Genomic DNA, 25,674 nt, shown 5'->3' with positions numbered 1-25,674 from the left:
CGAGAATGAAAAGATATCGGGCAAGGGCGGCGCGTCTCCGCGGAGTTGAACCCCTGTTAAGCCAATCAGACTTTTAATCGGTGCAGCTACTTTGTTTTGTCTAATTCTGGCGGTAAACAGGCGGCCGATTTGTCGTGTAGACGATCACGCGACTGCGCGAGACATCGCGCGCTCCCAGACGCTGTAGCGTTGTTAGTTATTACTATGTGACCGATACGCAGTTGTTCAGTGTTGCGCCAACAGCCGCGCGGTAAGTGTGCGTGTAAGGTGTTGTTGGTCTGATCGATATATCGAGTCTTGTTCTTTCTATCAGTTAACCGGACAAGTAACAAGTTCGACGCGATTCGACAAAAACTTCGTTGTTATATATGAAATTACGCGTTTTAAGGGTTGCTCCCCGACGATCGAGTTCTTTCGTATGTATCGTAATTTCTCGAGGAAAAAATTTGAATGGAATTTAGATGGAAGGACATCGGTCGAAGACGATAGAGAGCGAGGAGAGTTTTATGTAATAAGTGTTGGACTAGAAAAAAATAGTGACCGGCATCGAACGCTAGAGCGATTAGATAAAACACAAGCAGAAAAGCTGCAACATGGTGGTGTATAAAATTCCATAGGACACTGACAGTTGGAAATTCGACGTTTCATTGATACGTGATACGTTATACGTTTGACGATGCTTTCTGTTTGCACGCTGCGAATAAAGCTATAGGTGTATACGACTATATGTATATAGCGGTATTCCGCGCGCCTTTATACGGTACGATGTGTTCTTAGCTGCTTGATGGGTTTCCTCGGGCGAGAATAAGTCGAGGACGAGCGAAGGAATTATACTAGCTTCGTTTCTACGTGATGAAGTAAGTAGCACACATTTTACGATTTGATTCGCTTAGCTTAACGTGCAATGGCGTTTAACGCGTGATCGTACACGGGAAATTATCGGCGCCATAGACAAGTTTCATATGGAAACGGAATACGCGACAATAGATTTCAGCGAATAAAAAACGATTTTGTATTTATAGAACGACACTTTGGACTCGCTGTTCGAACTGGGAAGAGTTAACGAGAATTTATGGCCCTCGAAGATTAGACTATTAGACAGACAGACAGACTGTGCTTAGTTATCAAACGATTCTCTTCGTTCAGTTTCATCCACGTTTGACGTACGTTCTAGTTACGCAAAGAATACATGTCGTAGTAATTGCATCCGTTCTCCTATGCATCTGTTGATTCATAAACAGAGCAAGTTCAGGTCCGGTAGATTGCAAAACAATACGTTATCGAGTCATAAATTGCCCTCGTTTCGCAGATGATCGATAAGATTTCGCATCAACAACGCCGATTAACAATGCATGGCGGCTTATTTGTTCCATGGTTCAGACAAAAATGTTTTCCAAGTTAGTCTGTGTGTCGTCTGTATCTCGAGAGTAAATATTTTCGTTCGATAGCCGTTACGCGTAGTATTCACGGAATATATCAACGTTCCCAACCGTTCCTTCCTTTTCTCGTTGCCCTACCTGTACATACATTCGATAGAACTCCAGCTTTGTTCAGATTAGTTACGTTACCTGAATCCAATTAATTTGGAATTTTTTCTTACCAACGTGAACTTGATACTATTCACCGCTCTTAATTATTACAAATTCCGACGTGAAGTCTTTATGAGTCACGTCACTCAACAACGAGCAATTTGAAATACTTTGTTTATATGAATCTGTTGTTGTACTTGAAATATGTTTTCAAGTTGCAAACAAAATTGAGCTTCTTTCAATTATTTCTTAAATTGAAAGAGACAATGATTGATAAGCAATGTAACGTTATCTTCAGTTCTTTATTTGTTGATTCTTCTAAATTATCAATTATACCTCACACAATATTTTGCTAGGTTTCTAATTAACGTAATAATTAAGTTGCGAATACTTTTGCAAATTTTTATGACGATAGAACAGTAAATGGAAAATAGGTAGAAGATTTGTTTACTTACTAAACATTATAAGAGGTATTGTAGTTTAGATATTTTACACATTTTCCTATCTTTAAATTTTCCATAAATGCATAAAAATCCGTGAACTAATAAATATAAAATTTCACGCATTTATCTTCGATGTGATTTTGCATCCACTTGAATTCGATAAAGTTAAATTTGAAATTGAAATACTCGAGTACAAGCAAATTAAATAATCTGAACAAAGCTTAAGCCGAATTCTCATCTAAATTCATATCGTCTATGAGAAAAACACAATGAAGTTTCCGTTTCTCACGAAACCATGCGTGGAAAAAGAACAAGGAAAAAGAACGTGAGAACTTTGGAATGTCAAATAACCAACTAACCGAAGAGGAAGGAGAAAAGAGGAAAGAACTATGGCGTAGAGCGTGGAAGATCGTTTCACGGTAACACTTTCACATGGCGTTCGCTGACCACGACTAACCGTAAAAATAATCCGGATTCGAATCGTTGGTTCACGATTTCCTGGCGGGGAATGCGGTCTCGCCGTGTTGTGAATAAAATTCAATACTCTCTTCGTCTGAAAATCACTTACTTTTTCTTGCCTTCTATTATGGCCTTGCCACGACTATGTCCCCTCTCTCTTTCCTACATTTCTTGGCCGTCTCTCCGGCTAGAATCGGCCGACCTTGCCTACGATAGTCATTGTCACGGTGTTCTATTAGATGCGAGAAAACTTTTGCAACAGTGCGGTGAATGATTTGCAAAAAACTTGTTTACTCGTGGCAGGCAGACACATAGTTCGCCGTGTCCCCGCGATTCTAGCGGGTCAAAAGTCGAAGGCAGCACGTGCAAGTCCAATTAGTACGTCTACCGTACGGTTCTTAAATCCATCAAGTTCAAGTTCAATCTAGTAATATTATTTTGTCATCAACAGACACTTATCTATATAAACGTATACATCTGCACGTACTATTCGAATATGTTTTACACCTATCGTAATATAATTTAAAGCAATGTTTTAATAACATAACCTATACCACGTGTAAGACTTATAATTATTATGTAACGATTAATTTTGCATCTATACTACGTGCAAACAAGAAAATATATACTTATTAATATTTCCTATGTAGGATGGCAAAAGTTATAATTCGTCAAATTTTAAAAGTTGTATTTTCCAATAAGTAATGAAATTTTAGGATGGGCTAAATTCTTACTGTGTCGGAGGTTCTTCTTCCTTAGTTACAATTTTTAACGTTATTAGCAATCGACGCAATTAAATGTAATCTGTACTATAGATATATCACATACCATATTTGTGAAGCTTTGATGCATAGAAAAGTTACAGCTTATAGTTGTCATGATGATTTTGATATTAATACAGCGTTGTGATTCTTTTTGTCACTTGCTTTATTAGAAGGACTTATAACGACGAATTATTTCATAAGACATATTTTCTCGATTACCATCTATGTTCTATCGAAAAAATGTTTAAATCATAACACAAGTTTTAAAAGCATAAGAACAGCAAGAATGTTAAACGAATACTGTTCTATCTGCGAGAGATTAGAGATCTCTTAATCTGATTGTTTATTTCTGTGCCCTCTTGACTCTGTTATTCACCTATTTGTTGATTTGTTTATTTCTAACATACTAGCGTTGAACAGGCACAGTTTATCTCCAACATAGGACTCAATATTTTATCAGAGTTTTAACCCCATAGAATCACGATCAGGCCTACTGTACGTCGTCTTATTTATTATATACTAGTGTCTCGTTAATTAACAATTGTTAACGAAACTTGTAAATTATGAATACCTATTAATAAATTTTCTTCTATAACAAGTATGGTAATAAAAGCCCCATGCTACAAGAGAATTATTTAAATTACGAGTCGGGTAAAACAATTAATATAAAGCAAAACAAATCTTTATCTATATATATATACACATGACAAAAGATTGTTCAAATCGTAAAAATGCGCCACCTAAATCTATCACTATGAAGAATCACTGAATTTGTCGTTTTCGTCATAATATATATGTAATAATAATTATCGTACTGATAAAAATTAATCCAAAATGGTGTAAATTACTTGTTTCCACTCTCGAAACTATCGTCAACTATCCTATTAAAATCTTTATCACAGAAACTGAAAAATCATTTTCACTACTCGTGGATCTTGGGAAAAGTTTGCTAGTTATTGTTTTTCGTTCATTCCAGTTAACCCAATATCGCGGAAACTGGTTAGGTAAGATTTGTTCTAACGATATTTCACTCGAGTTATGTAACAAACTTCGTAATATTTACAAACGCGATTGTAAGAGTCGTGTCACGAGCGTGCTTCGTACTGTCGTGAAACGTGATCCTTGTATTTTACCATGTTTTGGATAATTTTCCTATCAAACATCGATTTTATTATTGCACAATCGAAACAAATGAAAATCCTTTCGAATCATCGACGTAAATCCTTATGGAATCATGTTCAAGTGTTTTGTTTTGATAATAATCTTTGGTAACTATGTTGTACAATGTAGTTTTGCTGGGCGTAGTATCAGCGTGTTTTCATGTTGCCGAGAGGTGTTGCAACACGGGGTACTGATTACGATATCAGCCTGTTCTTGGATCTTTGATGAATCATTTTTCAAAAGAACATAGTTTATGTTTATCCTACAACTAATATTCTTGATCGTGAAAATCATAAATTTTCCTATAGGCACCTAGTTTTCAGAAAAATTAGATATTCTTAACTCTATCGAGGAAAGGGGGATTTCCACGTTTTTTTTCCTTTTAAAATCCGTTCCACGAAAACGAATCTACATCGACTAGCGATTTCAGGGGAAGTATATACGACATTACGACGACCAAAATGACATTTCTCCCTGAATAATAAACAAGCAACTGTTTCACTTGTACAAGCTGTCTTAGAGTTTCACAGTTGAACTTTGTATCCTATGGGTATAATCAAGCAAAGAATATTATATGAACATAAATCATTTAAAGCTTTATCAATAAGCTACGATAAAGATATATGTAATAAAAAGTTATAATATAAAAATATTTACAAGACACATGATATATTATTCATGAAAGCTTTCTACGAAATTCCAAATGTTTATTTCTATAAGAAACTTGTAGTTTTCCAAGTGCAAGAAGTCATGGTCTTCGTAGTATCACACCGCGAATATAAAATCGAGTGCGTGGAATCTGCGCCATTTGAAAAAGACAAAACCGAAGTGTCTTCTCCTTTTTAGAGGCCTAATTGCTTCGTGAAAATTCTGCCCCAGTAGAAAACCGGTTGCTTTATTTATCGCCATGTTCCATCGATCGAATGGCTGTTACGTCATAATTGGATTTTCCAGGGAGCTCCTTGTTTCTACGTGCATTTACATAGATTCCTCGATCCACGACCGCCTTGTCATCTGTTATCTCGTTTGTTGCGCGATTCATGTGGCAACGAATCTTTCCATGTGCAAGAGATTCGAATATCACGCCAATTGCCGCCTGTTTAGATGCTGTAGGTCCATCATCCAGGTCTATATAAAAATCATCCAGGTTCTATGTCGATAGATCGGTTACGTTCGACTTGGTTTCGTTCAGTGTAGGAGGTTCGTTGCTATTTTTGTAAGCGACTCGAGATGACGACTTTCTCGAACGAGTTATCCACTGTGCCCTCTTTCGCGACGTTCAGTGACTCACCAGCCGATGACGATGACGCTAACTATGACGATGCTATTTTTTGACGTGGATGCTGTTCCCAGCCAAGGAAGAGCGACAAAGAAAGAGCGATAGCTTCCGTGACCGGATGTGAATCGAGAATGTTTTACGTGATTGCTTAGAGGCGCCAAGGCAATGTACGTCTTACGATCGAATTCTAAATGGATAGGTTTTCTGAGAAACGATGAATTGATACCGTAGGTGGTTCACGAAGAGGAATTTTCTTGTTTTATGCATTCCAGTGGAATCTCATTTTCTGGAATGATATTGTGCAATATGTATTGACTTGGATAGATTTCCCCGAAACCACAAAATTATAGGGAAAAGATGAACAGCGAATCGTGATACATATTGAAATAACATCTATTTATTGGAATACGCATTTAGTTGGATTCGAAACCAGCTATATCGATTACGATAAAATAGATTTTGATCGAGAGAGCCTTAGCGAAGAATCCTACATTGTGAGAATCGAAAATATAAAATATGAAAGTATAATTCGTAGTAAGATAAGAAATCTATTTATTTGAACGAGAGTCGCGTGACAATTAGTTCATATAATAATAGTCCGTTTCTGCTACCTGTGAATTTTTAACTCCTCGAATTCCATTGTAAAGCGATAGATTCTCTGTTAGGATTAACCGAGAAACTAAATACAAATTAAATTAAATACCTACGTATGTTGATAAAAATTAACAAATCTGCAGAAGATGGATTGGAACAACCTCGCATCGGATTTGCGAAGAGTCGCAAAAAAATAGATGACGTTCCATTGTGGAACGCGTAACTGATTACGTAAGCGGCGAATTTATTCCACGCTTTCACTGATCCGAAAACGTTTTCGAAGCCATTGAAATATAGAGGCAACGCGTTTCGAACCGCGATCGAGACTACGTTAATTCCTCGTAATGGTTGAGCAATGATAGTCGGAAAATTTATGAAGTGGCTGTTATGGTTTGCTAGTTGGCGTGCATAGATAAATAGAACATTGCCAGTATGCGTGCTTTTTATCTGGATTAGCAAAGAGAGCGGTAAGGAAAAGTGCAAGTCACTTTTTTCAGAGCGTTTCCAAGAAAACTACTTCCAGCGATCGATATGTCAAAGCTAAAAGTTTTTATTACATGTGTAAACAATCTGATAGAGCTATAAAAGAACGTGTAAAATAGACAACTGAGACACGAACGAATTGCTCTTGATAGAGAGTGGATCACGGTGGCTGACGAAACTAGTGGAAAGAGGCGCGTCATCGTCAAACGCAGTTTCTTGTTATCTGTAGGTCCAAACCACGTTATCTCTTTTCGACATTCGACCACCTTTGTAGCTCATAGTTTTACGAAATTACAAAGAAATAGTTCGATATTGAAATCCATACAGGGAAGATACGATGAGCTCATTTTTATCGACCTTCTGGCTTTTATATCATTTGCTGACTAAAAAAAAAAAAAAAAAGAATTTTAATATGAAATAGTTAAAAGAGAAAGTAATTATCTGCGAAATAAGTGGTAAATTAAAAATGTTTTGTAAGAAACGAATGTCATTAATTTAATTGTCACGTTTAACTTAATTAACAGCGATCTGCATAGCTAATGTTATTAATGTTCTTTAAATTTTTAGAACGGTGATAAAAACACGTATTTAATAGTTTTTGCATGGAATTGATGGACAATATATTGAATCTAGAAACACCTCTACTATGAAACATGGAAACTGTGATCTATCATGTTATACGTGGTTCTAAATCCTGTAAAAACAAATCTTCAAATTTCTGTCTTAATGTCGTAATTTTTTTTATTAAAGACATTTGTGTATAGAATTTGTAACTCACTTGCTAACATATACATGATAGAAAAGTTAAATGTTTCATCACATCATTCGCGCAGTGCAACGTATTTCTGAACCATTGCATGCGGATGAATGATACCTGTATCGCTAACACGTCCAAAATTATGTTATTTCAATAAGAGATAAATTGTGCCGATTCAAATATGTTGGACGTATACGTAGTACAGATATATCTGACCTTTCGAAATACGCGTAGTCTTCCTATAAAAGCGTATTATAATTACAGAATTAACGAATTCAAGATCACTGACCTCTCATGTGTATGTAATACCAATTAATATAACCAATGGCGCAGCGGGTGCTTTTAGAATTTGTTCGATGCTTCATATTGCGCATTCACACGAAGAGGTATTTACCTCGGTGAAAACAAATTTATAAAGCTCCAATACACCGTCACTCATAATAACGTCCATAACAGTTGAAAAGTTAATATAAAAAAATGTACCAAAACAGTAGATTAGATTATAGCACGACTAGACCACGAGTCTTGCAAAAAACGGTTGGTAGTTTGCGTCATAAAAGTGTGGCGATCGTAAGTGATTTCTTTTAACCCCTAAACTCCGACACAAACATCGTGACCGATGAAGATGACGTCGTGACGTATATTAACTGGTGCTCACGTCGTTTAGAAACGACGAAAGCGCAAGCTGCGCTTCGATGGTGCAACTGTCCGAGTTGCAGGTCATAGATCCGATTTACATATACGTGTGTAACGTATGTACATACATACATATATATGTATAAATACACAGTATGTATACGTAAAACGGTTTGATTGTGGATGGTCGAAGGCGTACGTGAGACGCGTGTCAGGGACGACGCGCACGTTTCCCTTGGCTGATTACGATGCTGAAGAAGCGTACTTTTTATAGCCACGTATCGTTACTATAGTTGTTGCGGAGATTGGTTAGAGTATTCACTAACGTGATCACGCCGATGATCGTTAAATTGACACCGAGACAACCGCAATTATCGTGTCGCTTGACGATTGGTTTTGCGGTTGATTACCAAGGAACCTTACGGAACGATTCTTCGTCTGGGGCCGACTGAACGAGGGTGTCTGATGTATATAAACCACGACGAATCTAGTTTGGATCAGTGTATGTCAAGAAGTTCAATAATAAAATGCAAATTTAATGACAGGAACATAAAGGACATATGGGGTATTTATGTAAGTAGGCTAAGTTTGGGAGAGATGGATCTTTGTCTTGAAAAGATTTCTCAGATTCACGTATTTCTAAAATATCGAGTATTATTATACCTGTCAGTTTGTGGAGATCTCGTTATATAGAAATCTTAGACCGTTATTGTTTTTCGCAGAATCAAATAGGAATCTTGAAATTCTTGTGAATAAAGTAAAGGTCGTGCAATTTGTTATTTGTCGTAGAACAAAGTGGAGATTTCGATTATTTTCCTCGGTAAAAGATAAAGATATTGAAATTTGTTTTCATACTTCGGTTTTGTTTCTTTTGTGACGACTCTAGTTTAGATTTGGCGAGGATCAACGAAGTACTTGAAATCTGTCGTTTTTCTTAGAATCTTGAATAGGAATCTTGAAGTTCCACGGTAAACATCGTATAATTTGTTCTTTTTTTCTGCAGATAAAAGTCGAAATTTCTCAGAATAATCTTGCAACGTGTTTAAAATTAAATTGCACCGTTGTTACGACGATTCTAATCTAGAATTTAAGCGGATAAACACGTTAAAGAATTTATAATTCGTTGTTTTTCTCAGGACAAACTAGAGATCTTGAAACTTGCCACTTTTCTCGGAACGATCTTGCAATATTTCTGTTCAATCTTTTATTGCGTTGCATTTATAAGGATTCTAATATACAGTTTAAGTGGATAAATATGTTACAGATTTTGCAATTCGTTGTTTTTCTCGAGATGAAATAAAGATTTTCTAATTTATCGTCTTCCTCGGAATACAAATGTAACAGTCTCGAATTTTATTAAACATTTAATTGCATTCTTTCCCAATGATTCTAGTATACTGTAAGAATAGACGAACAAAATAGAAATCTTACGATTCATTGTTTTTCATGCAATTTGTTCAGAATCTAATTACGCTTTTCCCCATACTTGTACGATACATTTCATGAGTATCAAGAATTGAGTAATTTGTACTTTTCTTGACTGAAGTTGAGTACAAAATCACTGTACTACGCGTAAGTAGCTCTAATAAAGTTTATTGTTCAGGATCTAGATACGTCATTATCGATATAAACTTGATAAGTTCGTAGGAGTTCGATATACAGAGGCAGAACGAGTAGTCTCCAGACAGATATGTTTTCCTTGAACGTATTTATTTTTCCACTTCGCTAAGAGATGCTTATCAAGGGCAGGAATTTGACACAGTTATAAAAGCCAAGGCTTCCGGATACAATCGGTGTCCTTTTGGAAAACATTCTGGCATTGCACCATCTACTTTTATAATTACGAGGTTATAGTCAAAGGTCGGATGATATCCTAATGAATGTCGCAGCTAGCTGCAATACTGGCAAAAACTAATCACCTCCACTTTTTGTAAATTTCTTAATATCATTATCAGTGTACATAATTAACGTTCAACTTGTTCGTTCTTGGAAACTAATTGTAAATTCTGAAATAAATAGAAATAAATAAATATTGTTTCTCACTTATATCATCACTTTTCTCTGCTTTTCAATTTCTGGAGTTTTATTCATTGAATTGCCAGTCGATCGAAGGACTCGTATCAAACTCTCGACCCTTGTCAAATTAATCAGAAGTGAACTTTACGGTATAATGGGATCGATGTTACAAAAACTGATCTACGTTTTGATTTACTGTCGAATGAAAATTAATCGGTTCTATAAAAACAGTCTTTATCATTAAGTTCATAACTTCATAATTTCCGTGACATAATTACAGATATACTTACAACGATTGTGCAATTACAATAATACGTTGAATATTTTGCTAAGTGAAGTTGAAATATGTTAACCAAAGATAAAAGATACCACGGTATTTCATTGCTTTATTGCAAAAAGATAAGCATGGACAAAGGTCATTTTTGTTACGTGTCCTTCAACCGAACCTCTGAAAAATTCAACTTCATTTTTTATGAATCACACTTTTGAGTGCACTTCGGAAACTAAGACCGAGTAGCAGTTATATGTACAGAGAAAAATTATTCAGTACGTTAACCTTGATAACGTATTTCGAGCTTAGCAAAATCAGCGAAGTGTCTGTTTTAAATAATTGCCAAAAATTTCTCTTTTGACCTAAATTACAAACGAGTAGCAATGGTTCGCGTCCTTCGTTCAATTTCGACGCAAATACTCGTCTGTACGTACATTGCCGTAGCAGGAGGGCTGTCGTCGTGCTGCGTATCTTCTTCATCTATTTATCCCTCCATGGCTGTGCCACGTGCCGAGATTTCCGCATCGCGTGCCAAATATTTCTCTCGTGGGTTGCGTCACGCACGCTGTTTCAAGAGTGCACAACTGCACATGCTCATAATCGAGCACGTTAGCGTCACAACGGACGTTTACCTCACTGGTTTGTCATTCGTCGATCGAAAGCGTCGTCTTTCCTCTTGCGCGAGCTGATACACGCCGCGCGCGAGCGGAGGCCTTGTACACGTATGCACAAACTAGGTTAATGACCTCCGTCCACCTGCTCTGCAAGAACTGCATTGTCCGTACTTAGCCTTGACACCCTGACGATCGGTCAGCTCGCCTGGCACGCGTGTACACGTGGTCATCAATCCTCAATTATGCACGCGCTCTTTCCAACTATTTTTTTTTTTTTTTTTTTTTTTTTTGTCACTTCAATTGTTTTCCAAGGGAATTCGAATGGATGGAATAAAATGGAGTTGAGTAGGAAGAAATAACAGGTTTATTCGAAAAATCAGAAAGTTTTTGGAGCGGAGTCGTAGCGGTTGAAGCGCCTTCTAGGAACGTTTTGCATAATTCAGGAGTTTAGAGGAAAGCTGGTGCGTGTGACAATACCTTTAATTTAAGAACGCTGTAGGTACAGTTTAAAAATTATCGATACTAATAAATTCTCATATGTAACTAATAAAATGAATGTTTATAGAATTATTTGAACAACAGAAATCTGGATTACCTATGATCTATAATTTGTAGTCTGCCTGTTCACTAACGTTATTCGTTGATAAATCGCAATAAGGCGCAAGGTATCCAGATGAAGTAAATTTGTTATACAGGATATTTGAGAAACAAGTGGTTCAATTTTTGTGGGAATTTTGTTCATCGTAAGAATAGAGAATTGTTTAAAGATGCAATTGGAAGTGTTTCTTTTTGAAACTAACTAAATATTCTTGGTTTGTAGAAGAATTTAACGAGAATGTTTGCGAAGTTTGTAGTTATAAATATCGCTATTCCTATCTTTCTGATACAAATAAACAACTGTTTTATGATAATCAGCTGTAAAACCATCGTAAACAAGTATTTTTAATTAAAGTATTTTTACTAGATTCTGTCATAAACAGCTGTTAATAATCTTGAATATATATATTTCCGTATATTTCATTCTAATTGTATGTCGAATAGAATGAGTTTTGAAATTTTGCCTATCTGTTTCTAAAATAACATGTAGATACCATGTTGTCCTTTTTATCTTCCGATGCACAATATAACATGTTTACCGATTAATTAATTTAAGTAAATTAACAAAGTACCAATGATTAACAATTTTAAACTACAATTCCAGGACAGTAATAAAGTAGTAAATTCTAGGACACTTTCGAAATCTCGCTATTCGTTCAGTACATTTTCGATGTTCTGAAAGAAGACTTCCAAAGAGAAACTATTACCTTTCGTTCACCTATTTTTTAAAACTTTCTCTAGAAACGTCGTCTTTGATAAATAATTGGGCAATATTTTTATCGAATGCTCATAAAAATCAACGAAGTACCAATGATTACCGGTTTCAAACTCGATTGTACTCCACCTTTCAAATTTCGCAAGTCACTTAACCATTACCCTCGAACGAGAGAAACTATAACTTTTTCACTGGTAATACCCAAGTATCGTATTATCCTAACATTTTTACCAGCAGAAACGAATAGTCAATGTCTTCTAAGTCGGATCGAAGCCACCACTTCGCAGTAGTATTTCTAATTATATTTACACGGTTGAAATTAACGGCTGGGTGAGTTGGCCGGATTCAAGGATACTTTTCGTAAACTACCGAAAATATCTCTACTACGCATCACCGTAACACCTATGGTGTGTAAACGATGACGCATTCTTCCTTAAACATTCAGAAATTTCAACGATTCACAATTGAAGGGTCTGTTGTTACAATAGAAACGAACGTATTTATTTATCAGTTTCCTGGCAATTGCGTAGAACGTAGGAAATTAAGCGACATACACCACGATGAACATAGTACGTTAGTATAGAGTATAGAACCACGTGATGCTGGTATGAATATAAAACTTGTTTACAACAGAGAATTATACTCGCCGCTGCAATTCCGTGGAATCAGTTGCAGTTATTCAGAGGGCCTTGATTAATGCATGCGCGACAATTCTTTTCGCCCGAGGGTCGTGATTACAGTTGACAAATGTGCTGATTAATTAATAAAAATTTTTTTCAAGTCTGTTTTCCTGTGCGACATGTTCGTTATCGATCCGATAGATCAAAAATAGAAATAATTTCTTTGTAACGTTAGCGTACATGAAACGCGAATGATTTGAAATATTTTCTTTGAAAGGAAGAAAGAAGAATTTTTATTAATTATTCTCTTTAATAACGTAATATTCGTTGTTACTTATAATTGCGTTTCGCATGTTTCACAATTCGTTTATTCCGTCGCTGTTGAATTTTTCATCCTTGTTATTAAAATAAAGGTGTAAATAAATTGGTAATTTATTTAAAAAAGACATAGTTGCTTCTATTACAAATTTTTCTACCTGACGATTAATGATCAAATTTTGTAACTATCTGCGATTTACGGAAATTTTCGACTAAAGCTGTTCATTGATCGAATAGTCTTCATTTGATTTCTGAACATAGGATACATGAAAGTTTCTGATTCTTTCCAGTCTTCGAGACTTAATATGCTGAAAGAAGTAACGTGATCGGAATTTATTATTGTTTTGAATTCTTGTGCTTCCCTTTTCGTCGACATGTTGCTAAAGAGTTTCGTACGGTGGAATGCAATAACATATTAAGTCAATCGCTGTTTCCTTTTGTGTCGAAATTCCACTCGAACGTATCCTCCTCGTATATTCTACGATGTATTGCAGTTTAAGTTACAGAATCGTTTACTGTCTTATAAATACTAAAAAGAATGTTTCAAATTAAGTATATGCACATACAAATTCTCTGATCTATTAAGAAGAAGCGCAAAGTTTTCCAGTAAGATCTTCGACACTTCTACAGTTTTTCTGAAATAGAAAATCAGAAGGACTCGTAAAAGTAGAATTTCAACATTGAATACCTAAATAACTTCGCTGTCGGTTCACAAAGAACGAATGAAACTCTGATAGCGCAGACTAAATATCGAACGCGAGCAAGTTCGGACTGATGCGTTTCAATGCTTGTTGGATACGATGAAATTGTCGATTCGTTAAAAAGTCGTTTATGCATTTATAGAAAATTTAAAGTTGCAAAAATGTAGAAATATCCAAGGTGGGATAATATAATGAATGAGACAACTGAATTTCATTTCCTTATTTATATTCAGAAACATCAGAATTTGCATAAATATCCGCGATCCATTTACGTATTTCGATTCAACATTCCGAAATGTTTGTCGTATTGCAAATCGCATTCGTAAGCGCTCTAGCGTTGGTGCGTCAGAGGAAAAAGAACGCATGGCGAAAGGGGGTTAATAATAAAAAGGTTAATAAAGGCATACTAATAATTTACCGAAAAATGAGATAAAGACGCTAGTAATAGTGCAAAAACATCAATTTTATCTCATCTTTATTCGCGTTATCTGTTCGTGCCGCTGGCCCAGATCAATAAATCGAAACGCAACGTGTTCCCCTGCGAACACTTATCTGTGGATACAACAGGCGTGTGCACGTTTCAGACGTCTGAGAACACTTGGGACAAAAAGAGACACGTCTGAAACGATATTGTTTCTTTAGTCACGAATAATTTGGAAAGCAGGTTTCTTTCGGTGCAAAATGTTATTACAAGGAATTACTGTTACCCTGGACTCAAGAATTTTAATTATAACTTGTTCGAATGGAAGATTTTTCAATTTAGTTAATATCTAATTATTTATATTTAAATTATATTGATATTTCATTTACTTAATATCTTTAAATTTAAGTCTTCCAGTTCAGCGGATTGTAATTCAAATGTCTGAATCCACCGTATCAACAACAGTTTCCAATAATTTAATTACCAAAGTTTATCGATTACCGAAATTCATATTACTAAAGTTTATCGACCACGAAATTCATGAAATGACTTTAACAGCTTCAACAAACAAAATAACGAAAAAATACATATTAGGAAAAATACATACTTTGAAATTCTCAGATCTTAACAACCACGCATCACATCTTTAGGTATTTGTTTTTGTTCCTTTCGCAAAAAATAAATACATATTAATGTACAACATGGCAAGAATTCTCCTAGCTTTTCTTTGTGCTGTATGTTGATATATTTTTTGCCGAAAAATTTCGCGATCGAACGTCGACAATTCCAGAACGTGAACTTTCATGGCTATCAAAATCACGTCTCTCGCAAACACCGGTGGTCAACGGTAAAAAGGTGTTAATTTATGTTTAAATATCGTACGATTTCAAATGCACCCACAAAAACTTGTTTATCGGCTTTGTGGTGTAAAAAACTTGAGAGACGATTACGTCGATCTTCTCTAGAGCCAAAACGTTGATTGCTATTCGAGAAACAGGCGAGAGAATATGTCGAGACAGACGGACAGGCCTTCGACTGTTTTTCACGATCATCGGCCAAGATTTTCGAGTGACCCCATTACTCGCACGGTCTTTTCAGATTCACGGAAGAGGGCAAGGTTAATTGGTCAACGAGTACACGAGCAACTCTGTATCTACTAGAATTTACTAAATCAAATCTAGTAAATGAAATATATATAATATATATAATATAATATGTATAAGTCGTTTTTTAAATCCTTTCACATTCACGGAAATTAACCCTTTTTTTAGCTTGAACTGTTGCTTTTAAATAACAACAGTATTTCGTTGAATATTAAAAAAATATTAAACATATGAGAATGTAAGAAGTTTTAAATAATTCCAATTGGCATAATATCGAACGTTCAGTGCCACAATATGAATTATAAACGCTATAAACAAGTTATAAACATTGGCTGTCAATTTTTTCAGGAACACACGTTAAATATGTGCACGATATTCCTGGTTATTATCGCTGAAATGGATATGTACTATCGGGCAATTAAATCGAACATTAGTTACGTTAAGGCATCGTTATTATAAAAATATAAATATTCGCTTTTTATTTTCGGTAAGAACCTAGTATTATTTCAAATTTTTCATATTTTTGCGATTAGAATTGGAACATGAAATACGAGAAAGATGAGAATATGCAAAACTCAGGCAACAAATATCCTAGAAAATCAATGAGAAAGAGAAGCTGAATGTGAATGTTTTCGCATAAATTGAGTTTTTATTTACTACATTCGAAAAAGAAACGTTAAAGTATTTCTAAAATTTTTATCTACATACGCACGTATATAGATAGTGTTTGCATCTTTATCTATACTTTACAAAATATCATAGAAAACCCTAATATTAAATAATAATTTTATTAAACTGTATACTTTAACTAAACTCAAACTTTATTAAGCAAGATACTCCTCGTTGCAAATCTCTAAAATTTCTATAGAAAAATTACAAATTGACCATTTTGATCTCCTAGTTCCAATACTAAAACAATAACCCCATGAATTAAACTCTGTATTAAATAATAATAGACTGTCTCTCTCCCCCTCCACCTCCGTTTCGAAATCAACGAATTGCACTGTGATTTTCGCAATCCAAATTGGTGCTTCACCTCCCAGGTGATTTCAGTAACAGACCTTCGTCATTATCACCGTCTGTGAATAAAAAGCCGGCCGTTTACTTGACTTTGTGTCGCCTGTCGGAGTCGAATCGATTTATCGGTCTTAACCTTGGCCATTCGACGTCGCGTTCTCGCGTAGAGAGGATAGGAGAGCTGGTAGCGCGTGATCGCGAGAAATGCCGGGATTATTGACAGTGTTCTCGTGTCGTTTAGTCGAAAACTGACTAAGCAAATTTGTGCGCGCGTGTATTTACTGGTACCGGCATCGGGTTCTGGGTCGAATCGATTGACGTAAATCGGGTCAGTTGTAATTGACAGAACGCAAGTTTAGTGATAGAAACGTAATGGATTTATGAGGTATCTATGTAAGTAGGATAATCATAGGAGAGATGGAACTTGTCGTTAAACAACATTTCTCTTTGCTTAAATATTTTAAAAGTACGTACGTAATGAATATCACAATTCGTTCAGCGAACTATCTTTTTTAGGACGTATAGTTGTTATGATAACATGTAATAATATCTTTCTAAACAGCTGTGGAAATAAGTAAATAAAAAAAATATCGGATCGTCGTCTATCTTTCCTTTTTGCTGTACGATAATTTTCATTGAAGTTACGTTGTTTTGTTAAATCGGCTTCTCTCCGTGATATGATTAGGATTACAATTTATCTCTTGAGAACAGCGTAACTATGTATCTCTTCAAGCAATAGAGTAACAATATGTAATTCTCGCAACTGCGCAATCAAATTATTTTTTATTCCCGTCGGAAATTAAAATACCAAAATTTTCTAAAAATTACGTAATATAAATATGAATAACGAGATATTCGTAAAAGTATAGTTTAAAAATTCGCAAGAAGCTTGTAAAAATATGGTCCGAAGTTCACAAAAATTTTGAAGAAGTATAATATAAAATTCGCTGTCGATTACAGACGCACCAACAAAGGCAACACATCGCGCATTTGACAGATGGTCTGAGAAATACTTATCTGGTTCCTCTCCCAATTATGGTCCCTACATTATGTACATACGTGTGGTCGATCATCGATCAAACATGTGCCCATTGCCTCTCTTCATTGAGAAATCGCCGGGACTATTTTCAGGCAGCCCGTGCCGCTATTTATCGTTATCGATTAGCGTACACATACACGTACTTATACCGGGCTGTTAAAGCAAACAAGTGTCATTATGACGTCAATCAACGGCAAGTAACAACGACGGTGGAGCTGTTTCGTGCGTACTTTCATGGATATGATTAAATGTTTATCTATATAACACGAAAATACGCACATGTGCAAGTATTATGCATTTAGGAATAATTGCGTGTCATTACGATGAATTTTAACAACGTGCATGAGTTTGATCTTATGAGGTATTGTTGCTCGATAATGGTAAACTGTATCCGGTTCGTTGACTTCCCTTCGTTCATTGATCGTAAGTAGATTATAAAACGCTTGTTACTGTTCGATCCTATCGATCGTCATACGGTTTTCGATCTTGTATTTAATTGTTACTTGAAAAAAATCCACTTGACAGTAAAGAATTGATTCTTCTTAATATATATTCATGTATTCGTCGGTTAATTTATTATCTGATTAATCATTGCAAAATTACGTAAATTAAATAATGCTCGAGGAAAGCTTTCTTCTTATATAATAATATGATAATAAGATACGTACAATATATGATGTCGCTTTGTTGATATTTCATAACTATTCTCCTTTCACATCTGCTTTGTCACTTATGCCATCTGTTATGTTCTATGAGATTTTGTCATTGAATCTCTAACTTTTTTTTTTAAGAAGCTTGTTCCATTTATCCGTATGTAAGAGAAATTTGACCTGTCGCTGCAAGAACCTCAATGTGTTTATTACTAAAAGGTATTAAACTTACTGAAAGGGGCCATGTGTTGCGGATTCGGTGATCCCAATACCGTATCATTCATCGTTAAATTTGTAGCAGGCCCTCGAGGGGTTTTCCCGGGGCGGGAAACTACTTCTCGCTAACGGCCTCCCTCGACGACGAGAGCAGTCATCCGTCTATCTGTTCGCTAATTAATTATTATTTATTATACTTGACTACACGCAGAGATAGAGATTTACGTAGCTTGAGTCCCGAAGCTGGTAAAATATTTCAAGTAGATTCCGACGAACGACAACGATCCATCTGGAAAGGCCATTCTATGATTTCCATAGTTCATCATGCGAGTAATGCGCAATCACTAACCGTGACGCATGCCAACTCGCATCGATGACTCGGTAATAGGATTAGTAATTGAATCGACAGACGCTTGTTTTCATGGAAGAGATTGCCATTATCGTGCCATCGTGTCCATGTCAATATCAGTGAGCGCCAACAGCAAAGATCGAAGCGGTTCTCCAAAAACGCTTTCGACATTACCCCCGATAGAAACGCTCGGCAGCTACTCACAATCAGAATCGGATTTGTGACGAGAATGTTGATGCATGAAAATAATTTCGTCATCGCGTATATTAATTGCTCACGTTGTTTATCAGTTGTAATAAATACGAGCGAGGCGTTGCATTTCCGTTAGGAAAAACATTGATAAGAAGGTTGTCTTGTTTTCACTTTCCTCTCCCTTGGCCTCTCGCGTCTCTTTATCAAACCGTTCAACTGATTCCATACACGGTATTTGATGAATGACGTCATCGCGCGATTAGTTTCCGCAGTAGCTTTCGAAACTTCTGTTTTTCGTTGGAGTACATATGTACGTATTTAAAATTCGTAGGCTGGGCAGATAAAATGCAGGAGAATGATTATTTTAGCTCAATGTACGAATGATAGCTACTGTTTATATTCTACGTTTATTCTACGATTTCACTTTTCTATTCTATCAAGAGGGATTTTTAATCTTAAATAGAATTTGTCAATTTTCTATTTCTTAAAGAAACTGGGATACAATTCGTTTAGAGCGTAGATGTATTATTCGTGTTCTTGTTTTTATGCAGTGTTAAAATACTGTGTGTGTAACACGTTAAAACGCCGACGAAATTATCGAATTATACCATTTTGGGGGTATTTTTAATAGATTAAAGATTTAATAGATTAATTAACGTGATTAAGTTTCCTGAACAATCTACGTAATTGACAGAATCGGTCTGATATTCTTTGAAGAACAAGATGCATCGTGTATTTTGTCTAACTAAATATATGTCTTACATCAATGATACAACGATTTTGTTCAATTTAAAAATCATAATTGGCAAAATAACGTGAGGAGACGTCAATGAATAACGCATTACGTTCTTGAGAAAATTCAATGAAAGTTGCAGATGATGTACATACGTATAAAGAGAAGTCACTCAATATTCATAAAGTAAATGAAAAACGTTTCATTGCTAGAGATGTTTTTCATCGCTAAATGGAATAACAACATGATTTACGTGTTAACTACATCCAAGACACTTGAATTTTAAATTAAATTACTATTAGTTCCCGAATTGTAACTGTAATACGATGTCCCTGAAGCCAGGCTTAATAACTATTTTTATTAAGTTAAATATGCTATTTGTAATTTAATTTCTCTTTCGGAAATTATGTTATAAAGAAAAATTTAATCTTTCCTTGCTAGATATAATTTCCATATTGTAATAGTAACAACAATCGATTAAGAATATTTTTAATATCACATATTATTTTACATATATGTATAAATAAATATATAATATAATATAATATAATAATATAACACGTCAAAGAATTTATATTTCCAAAAGGATTTCTATGAAAAAAAAAGAACAAAAACGAAGAGGTCTGGACTGATTTATTCACCAGATCTACTATAGGAACCGGTCATCGTTTCAATTTTGCTTTGCCTATCAAACCGAAATTTGTCAAACAATGAGATCATGTTCAGTCCAACATATATGTTAGCCACCTGTGAATTCATTCGCATGCATTGGGGTTTCTTTTTTACATGGATGTGCTTTTCTATGTTATCAGCGTGGCAACAAGGCTAAACGAACGCTCTAGTCGATTGTTGACGTCGCACCATCAAAAAGTAGAAGGTCAACAGTTCAGAATCCCCCCACGTTTCTCGAGGCTTTCCGTGAAATTTCTCAGCTCCGCGATAAACATTCAGCGTGATTTATTGCGTTATAACAGTTTTTCAGTTGATGTTTCTTGATACAATACTAGGGGTGACGTGCACGACGTTTCTGGGAACAGCTAAACTCGTAAAATGCACGAGTCTCGATGACACGGATGTACGTTAAAAGTTCCGCTATTTGTTGGAGTTGTTTTTAGAGCTTGAGAAATTCATGGTTGTCGAAAACAATCCCATTTAATATTCTCTTCTTTTCTCTCGGCTTTTATCTTTCGTATTTTTCGTCGATTTATAGCGAAACACGAAGAAGAGTGAAATGCTGTTTCCATCTTTTTTCTCCTTTCGTTCCCTCTTCCGCACGTTCAATTAACTCTACATATCGCGCGGTTGTATACTAATCTTAATGAACGCATTTATCTATTTGTTTGCGTACGTATTTACGTATCCTCGCACGACCAGTGGCGTCAAAGAATCTTCTCTTTTTATTCGAGATTTTACTGTAGGAGTAAATGAGTCGCAATTTACAACTCCAGAATTGAAATATACGATTGCCTTTCTCCCGTTTTGATTTCTATGTGGCGTTTCTCTTAATATCGGTTTACGAGCTTCTACTATTTTAAAATTTAATGGTCTTTCAACGCTACATAGACAGCTAAAATTAAAGTAAAGTAAGTTTAAGTAAAAGGCAACATTAATTTTGTCAGAAGTACCTATATAGTTTCAATAGTAAAAACTGAAGAAAAATTTCTAACTAAACGAAATTAAAACACTGATCGATCGAGAATACGATATGTTTACTCGTGTAAAACAGTGTTGGCTCTTTAACATTTACAAAAGTATTGGATTCTGTGATATTTCGTGGAACTGTGCTGTAATAGGGATTAGAGAAAAGGAGGCAAACAGTATCTTCAGAAACTGTTTTATTAATTTTCTACTAATACCTCTTGCACCATTCCACAACCAAGGAAATTTGCCAAAACGTTATACTATATTTTATAAAACATGGCGGTAAATTTTACCCTATGAGAAACGAGAAAAGCAAAAGGAAATAACCCCCGGAAACCGTAATATTTCCCTCCAATTTTCTTTTCTAAGACAAAATTCTGAATTTCCTTGTGTTGCGGCGCAGGATGGTCCGTGCGACGTCCTTCACTGTCTAACAGTCAAAGGCCCACGCACCGTTATACAGACCCTTAATAAACCTAAGGAACGACCACAAATAGAATTCTTTTAACAGAATTTTTAATCCTGCAAGTATATTCGGTTTATGGCTGGTCTTTACGACAGTCCCTAGGTTTATTATTCGTTCTTAAAAATCACGGAGAAAGCAGGTAGCTATCTAACGTGAAAAGCGAGTATTTACTTAACGAGAAAAGCTGGCTTTTTCCATGAACATGGACACCCATGAGCCACGTTGGTAGGAGGCTTCCTCCTCCTATCCTCATTCATTAACGTTGGCTATAACTAATGGGCATCGCAGATCGTCACCCTCACGAAAAGTGTGAACAACGAATCCGTCTGCTTAGTTCAAAAGGCATATCTATACCGAGCTTTCCTCCGTGATAACACGAGGACGAACTTCATTTGTTCCACAGTAACAGTTCGAGTAACAGTTAAAGCTCGTCAGTGACAGTTAAAACCAGTTCGAGGAGCAGAAGGAGTCAGACGTCAAGTCAGCACAGTCGCCAAGTCGAAGACAGTCAATCGAGTAAAAATCATTCATCACAGCCGCCACCTTGTAATACGAATATTATCAATTCTATATAATATTATCAATGTTATCAATTCTTCTTGAGTCTCGTCCAAGTATTCAATTCCGCAACCAAACGGAGTTCGTTTGCCTCTCATTCCTACTCGTTCGTTTTAATAGGAAAATCTAGAGCAAATGTTATTATGTTTACCTTCGATATATATCATGAGTCGTGGAACATAAACGATACTACGTACGTATCCGAGTGGCTTATTCCTTTCAGCTGTTTTACGCTATATCACGCATCGAGAATACGACGTACAAGGGGGTTGGTTGACGGGACAAAGTATAAAGAAATTAATCGAATTATTTCCATCGTTCGATTAGTCTCTCATAATGTTTTATTCATCGATCGGGTCATAGATCGGGTCCGGATTAATTCTCCCAAGGCAGTAAATTGCGGGCAAGGTTCGCTACGTGCGAAACGTCGTCTCCTGCGTCATTTATCGCCCACTTTGAAATGCCGCGTCGATACGCTGGTATTTTCCTTCTTCATTGCTTCATAATAGGCTACAGGAGTGACGTAACGATGATGAAAATATCTGCGCTAGTTCCGATAAATTGTGGTATCGTTGTCAAGTACATATATACGTGGTTCAGTCTAGTTATCGAGGGTGTATAAGTCATTCTGGATGGTGAAATTCTGATGACTAACGTGGCAAATCATTGAACGTGCTAAATCGTAATCTCCAAAGAAGTATGTATACTATTTTCATTTCTAGTGCATGTTACCTGGCCATGTAAATGGTGGTACGTATAGTGCGGTATAGCGAATCTTTACTACTATTTTTTTAAAAACTTTAATGCTACTTTTGTTTCTGAAATAAATTATGAAAAATGTATATCGATCGACTAATAGAGCTAGTTATATCTTGAATTATAATTTCCAAGATATTTTGATAAAAAGGTATACCAATTTCGTTTTGAAGCAAATCATTCTAAATTAGATATAGTAAATACGTGCACGAAATAAATATGGTGGTGCACTTGGTTGATCGATGCAGAGAATATTTGGATGTCGTGAATCGTAATTTTCAAAATTCTTCCCATTTCAATGAAGAAGTATATTAACTACCTCCGTTTTTGAATAAAATTACATGAAATGCAAATTTTGTATGGTATCACTCGATCAATTATGGATAATATAGCGAATCGCATCGCCGAGTGTCGTGAAGGATAATTGTCATGGAATCTCGATGAAGAAGCATGGTACTGCTTTAGTTCTTGGAATAATATACAGGAAATATAAATTTTTACAATATTTGATATACTAGAATAGTCTAGCGAATTGTTGGGTACTCTGAATCACAACTTTGGAAGGATTTCTATGAAGGAACTAGTTTTGAATGCAAATTACTCGAAATATAAATGATGACGTTCCTCGATTATTTACTAAAACGATTCGTTGGATGTGTTGAATTATAATTTTCAGATTTCAACAAAAAAGGATAATACTTTTATTTTTAGGGTAAATTACAGAAAATTTGAATAATGATGTCACTCGACCGATTAGCATAACATCATTGGGAGTCCTGAATCATAATTTCCAAAGAATTTCTGCGAAGGAGCATGGCATAAATTATTAAAGATGTAAATGGAAAGCTCGATATTCTGTTTTAGCTGATACTAAATGCATTCATCTTGTCCCTGAGGTCTTATTTTTTGATTGCCTTTTGTCAATTAATAGCAGCTCGCACTATTGTGGGGTTCTCAGGTTTCTCTGAACAAGGTGAAATTGTTTTACGTCACGCACAATTCAGGGTCTCGTTTACTAATAATAACTGAAAATCGATAAACGTACGCAGTTAAAACTGGGATAGAAGGACAGAAATACCCGATGTAGTTGCATATGATTTATTATCGTAGATCGGTAGATGTGTGCAATTAGTATTGTACGTGAATTGCTTCTGTGCAATAAAAGAAACCAGAAGCACATTGCAAATTATTCATGTAATTAATAGTAAACATGATCCAGCTTGATTTATCGATTCTAAGATTTACGAGGATTATTCACTGAGTCGTGTAGGTTATACAAACAAATACGAATTATTTTTACAATCGCGTACTGATATTTAATCTCGAGTATTTTATTGATTAATCTAATGAACGATATCGAAGGAAGATCCGCCAATATTCCTTCGTCGATCGAACATTTCGTACATTTGAATTCTATAGTTGGCTTATGGTTGAGCGATTTTCAAAAAAAGTTAACGAGTATAAATATTTGCACGAACACTGTAAGCGTTTAGGCCATTGACGAATTTGCCTATTTCAACAAATACGTATTCGTTTATTCACCACGCGAATCATTTGATCATCTGGATGAAACCGTAGTTGCATGATGCACAAAGTAGAAGAACCAGCGTCGTCTCTGCTCGTGAATTGACTGTACTACGACATATTGAATATTTAAATATTGTACTAACAATTTGCAAAGTCTAACGTCAGCCAAGAGTCGCTGAAAAATTCCTACTTCTTCTAATTTGCCGAAGCTCGTGCCGAGTCTTAAAGACACATGTATTTAATTCACTCTTATCCGTTTCAGATAGATCTTATCCTTAACCTAATTATACTGTTTAATATCTTGATAAAATCGTCGTTTGAAGTGATCTTAATTTAATTAGTTGTAAAGGGAAAAGCTGTTATAGAGCTTTTTATAAAGTTTCGCTCTAATTCTATGTAAAAATCGATGTGTTCTTTTTATGTACAACGTTTATTTATACAAATATGAGAAAACGAGTGACTTGGAATGTAATATGCGACAAAGTTCTATACATGGTAATTTTTTTCAGTACTATACTAAATGTGGCAGTAGAATCGATGGTTCAGTAGTGTATTTAAGAAACAACTAATCTATTCAGATAAAATTATCCTATTCGCTACACAGAGATCTAGATCTTGAACTTGTAAGAGAACATATTTGGCTGAGGAACGTGTCGAATAAAAGTCCAAAGGCAATTGAAGAATAATCTATAAAAGAAAGATTGGGAAAATGCCAAGAATTCCACATAAAATACAAAAAAAAAAGAATCCTACAGTACATGTTTCAAATTCTTGTCTTTAGAACATACGTAACTGACGATAGCGTTAACAAATATGAAAGCAAGTATAATAATTGGATATCAATTTTATACATTAAAAGTATCACCGATAAATAAATTGTGCACCAAAAGAATTGTACAGAAGAAAAGAATTTTTCAGATATCTACGAATAAATCTGATAGATCAACGATCGTTGATATCTTAAAGACGACGACGAATTCCGTCGAATCAAACCTACGCTTACTCAATACACAAATCAATCAATAATCAACGATCAGCGATCAATACTC

At 35.4% G+C, this 25,674-nt stretch overlaps 1 protein-coding gene and 2 long non-coding RNA genes across 8 annotated transcripts in view; 1 reads left to right on the top strand and 2 right to left on the bottom strand.

Moving 5' to 3' along the window:
• The first annotated feature begins 209 nt into the window (after positions 1-209).
• Positions 210-25,674, top strand: part of LOC126872546 (uncharacterized) — a 43,334-nt gene continuing 17,869 nt past the window's right edge. For 4 of the 6 annotated variants that reach the window (XR_007692014.1, XR_007692013.1, XM_050632632.1 and 1 more), the window contains exon 1: positions 8,419-8,678. Coding sequence is in view for 2 of the 6 variants with exons in the window: in XM_050632632.1 (XP_050488589.1) it covers positions 8,571-8,678 (108 nt within the window). In the remaining 4 variants the exon portion in view is untranslated. Of the gene's footprint in view, positions 858-8,418; positions 8,679-16,681; positions 16,892-25,674 lie in introns of those variants that run through there. The other 2 variants (XM_050632633.1, XM_050632634.1) reach the window with 2 other exon arrangements.
• On the bottom strand, positions 6,171-8,144 carry LOC126872550 (uncharacterized). Its single transcript, XR_007692017.1, has 2 exons — positions 7,759-8,144; positions 6,171-7,095 (listed from the first exon to the last, which is right to left on the bottom strand). It is a non-coding gene; the product is annotated as an uncharacterized LOC126872550 (long non-coding RNA).
• LOC126872549 (uncharacterized) lies at positions 8,984-15,592 on the bottom strand. The gene is made up of 2 exons (XR_007692016.1): positions 10,678-15,592; positions 8,984-10,111 (listed from the first exon to the last, which is right to left on the bottom strand). It is a non-coding gene; the product is annotated as an uncharacterized LOC126872549 (long non-coding RNA).

Source organism: Bombus huntii, chromosome 13 (genome assembly GCF_024542735.1).
Source record: "Bombus huntii isolate Logan2020A chromosome 13, iyBomHunt1.1, whole genome shotgun sequence".
Classification (NCBI taxonomy): domain Eukaryota; kingdom Metazoa; phylum Arthropoda; class Insecta; order Hymenoptera; family Apidae; genus Bombus; species Bombus huntii.
This window is presented reverse-complemented; position numbering and strand designations above follow the sequence as displayed.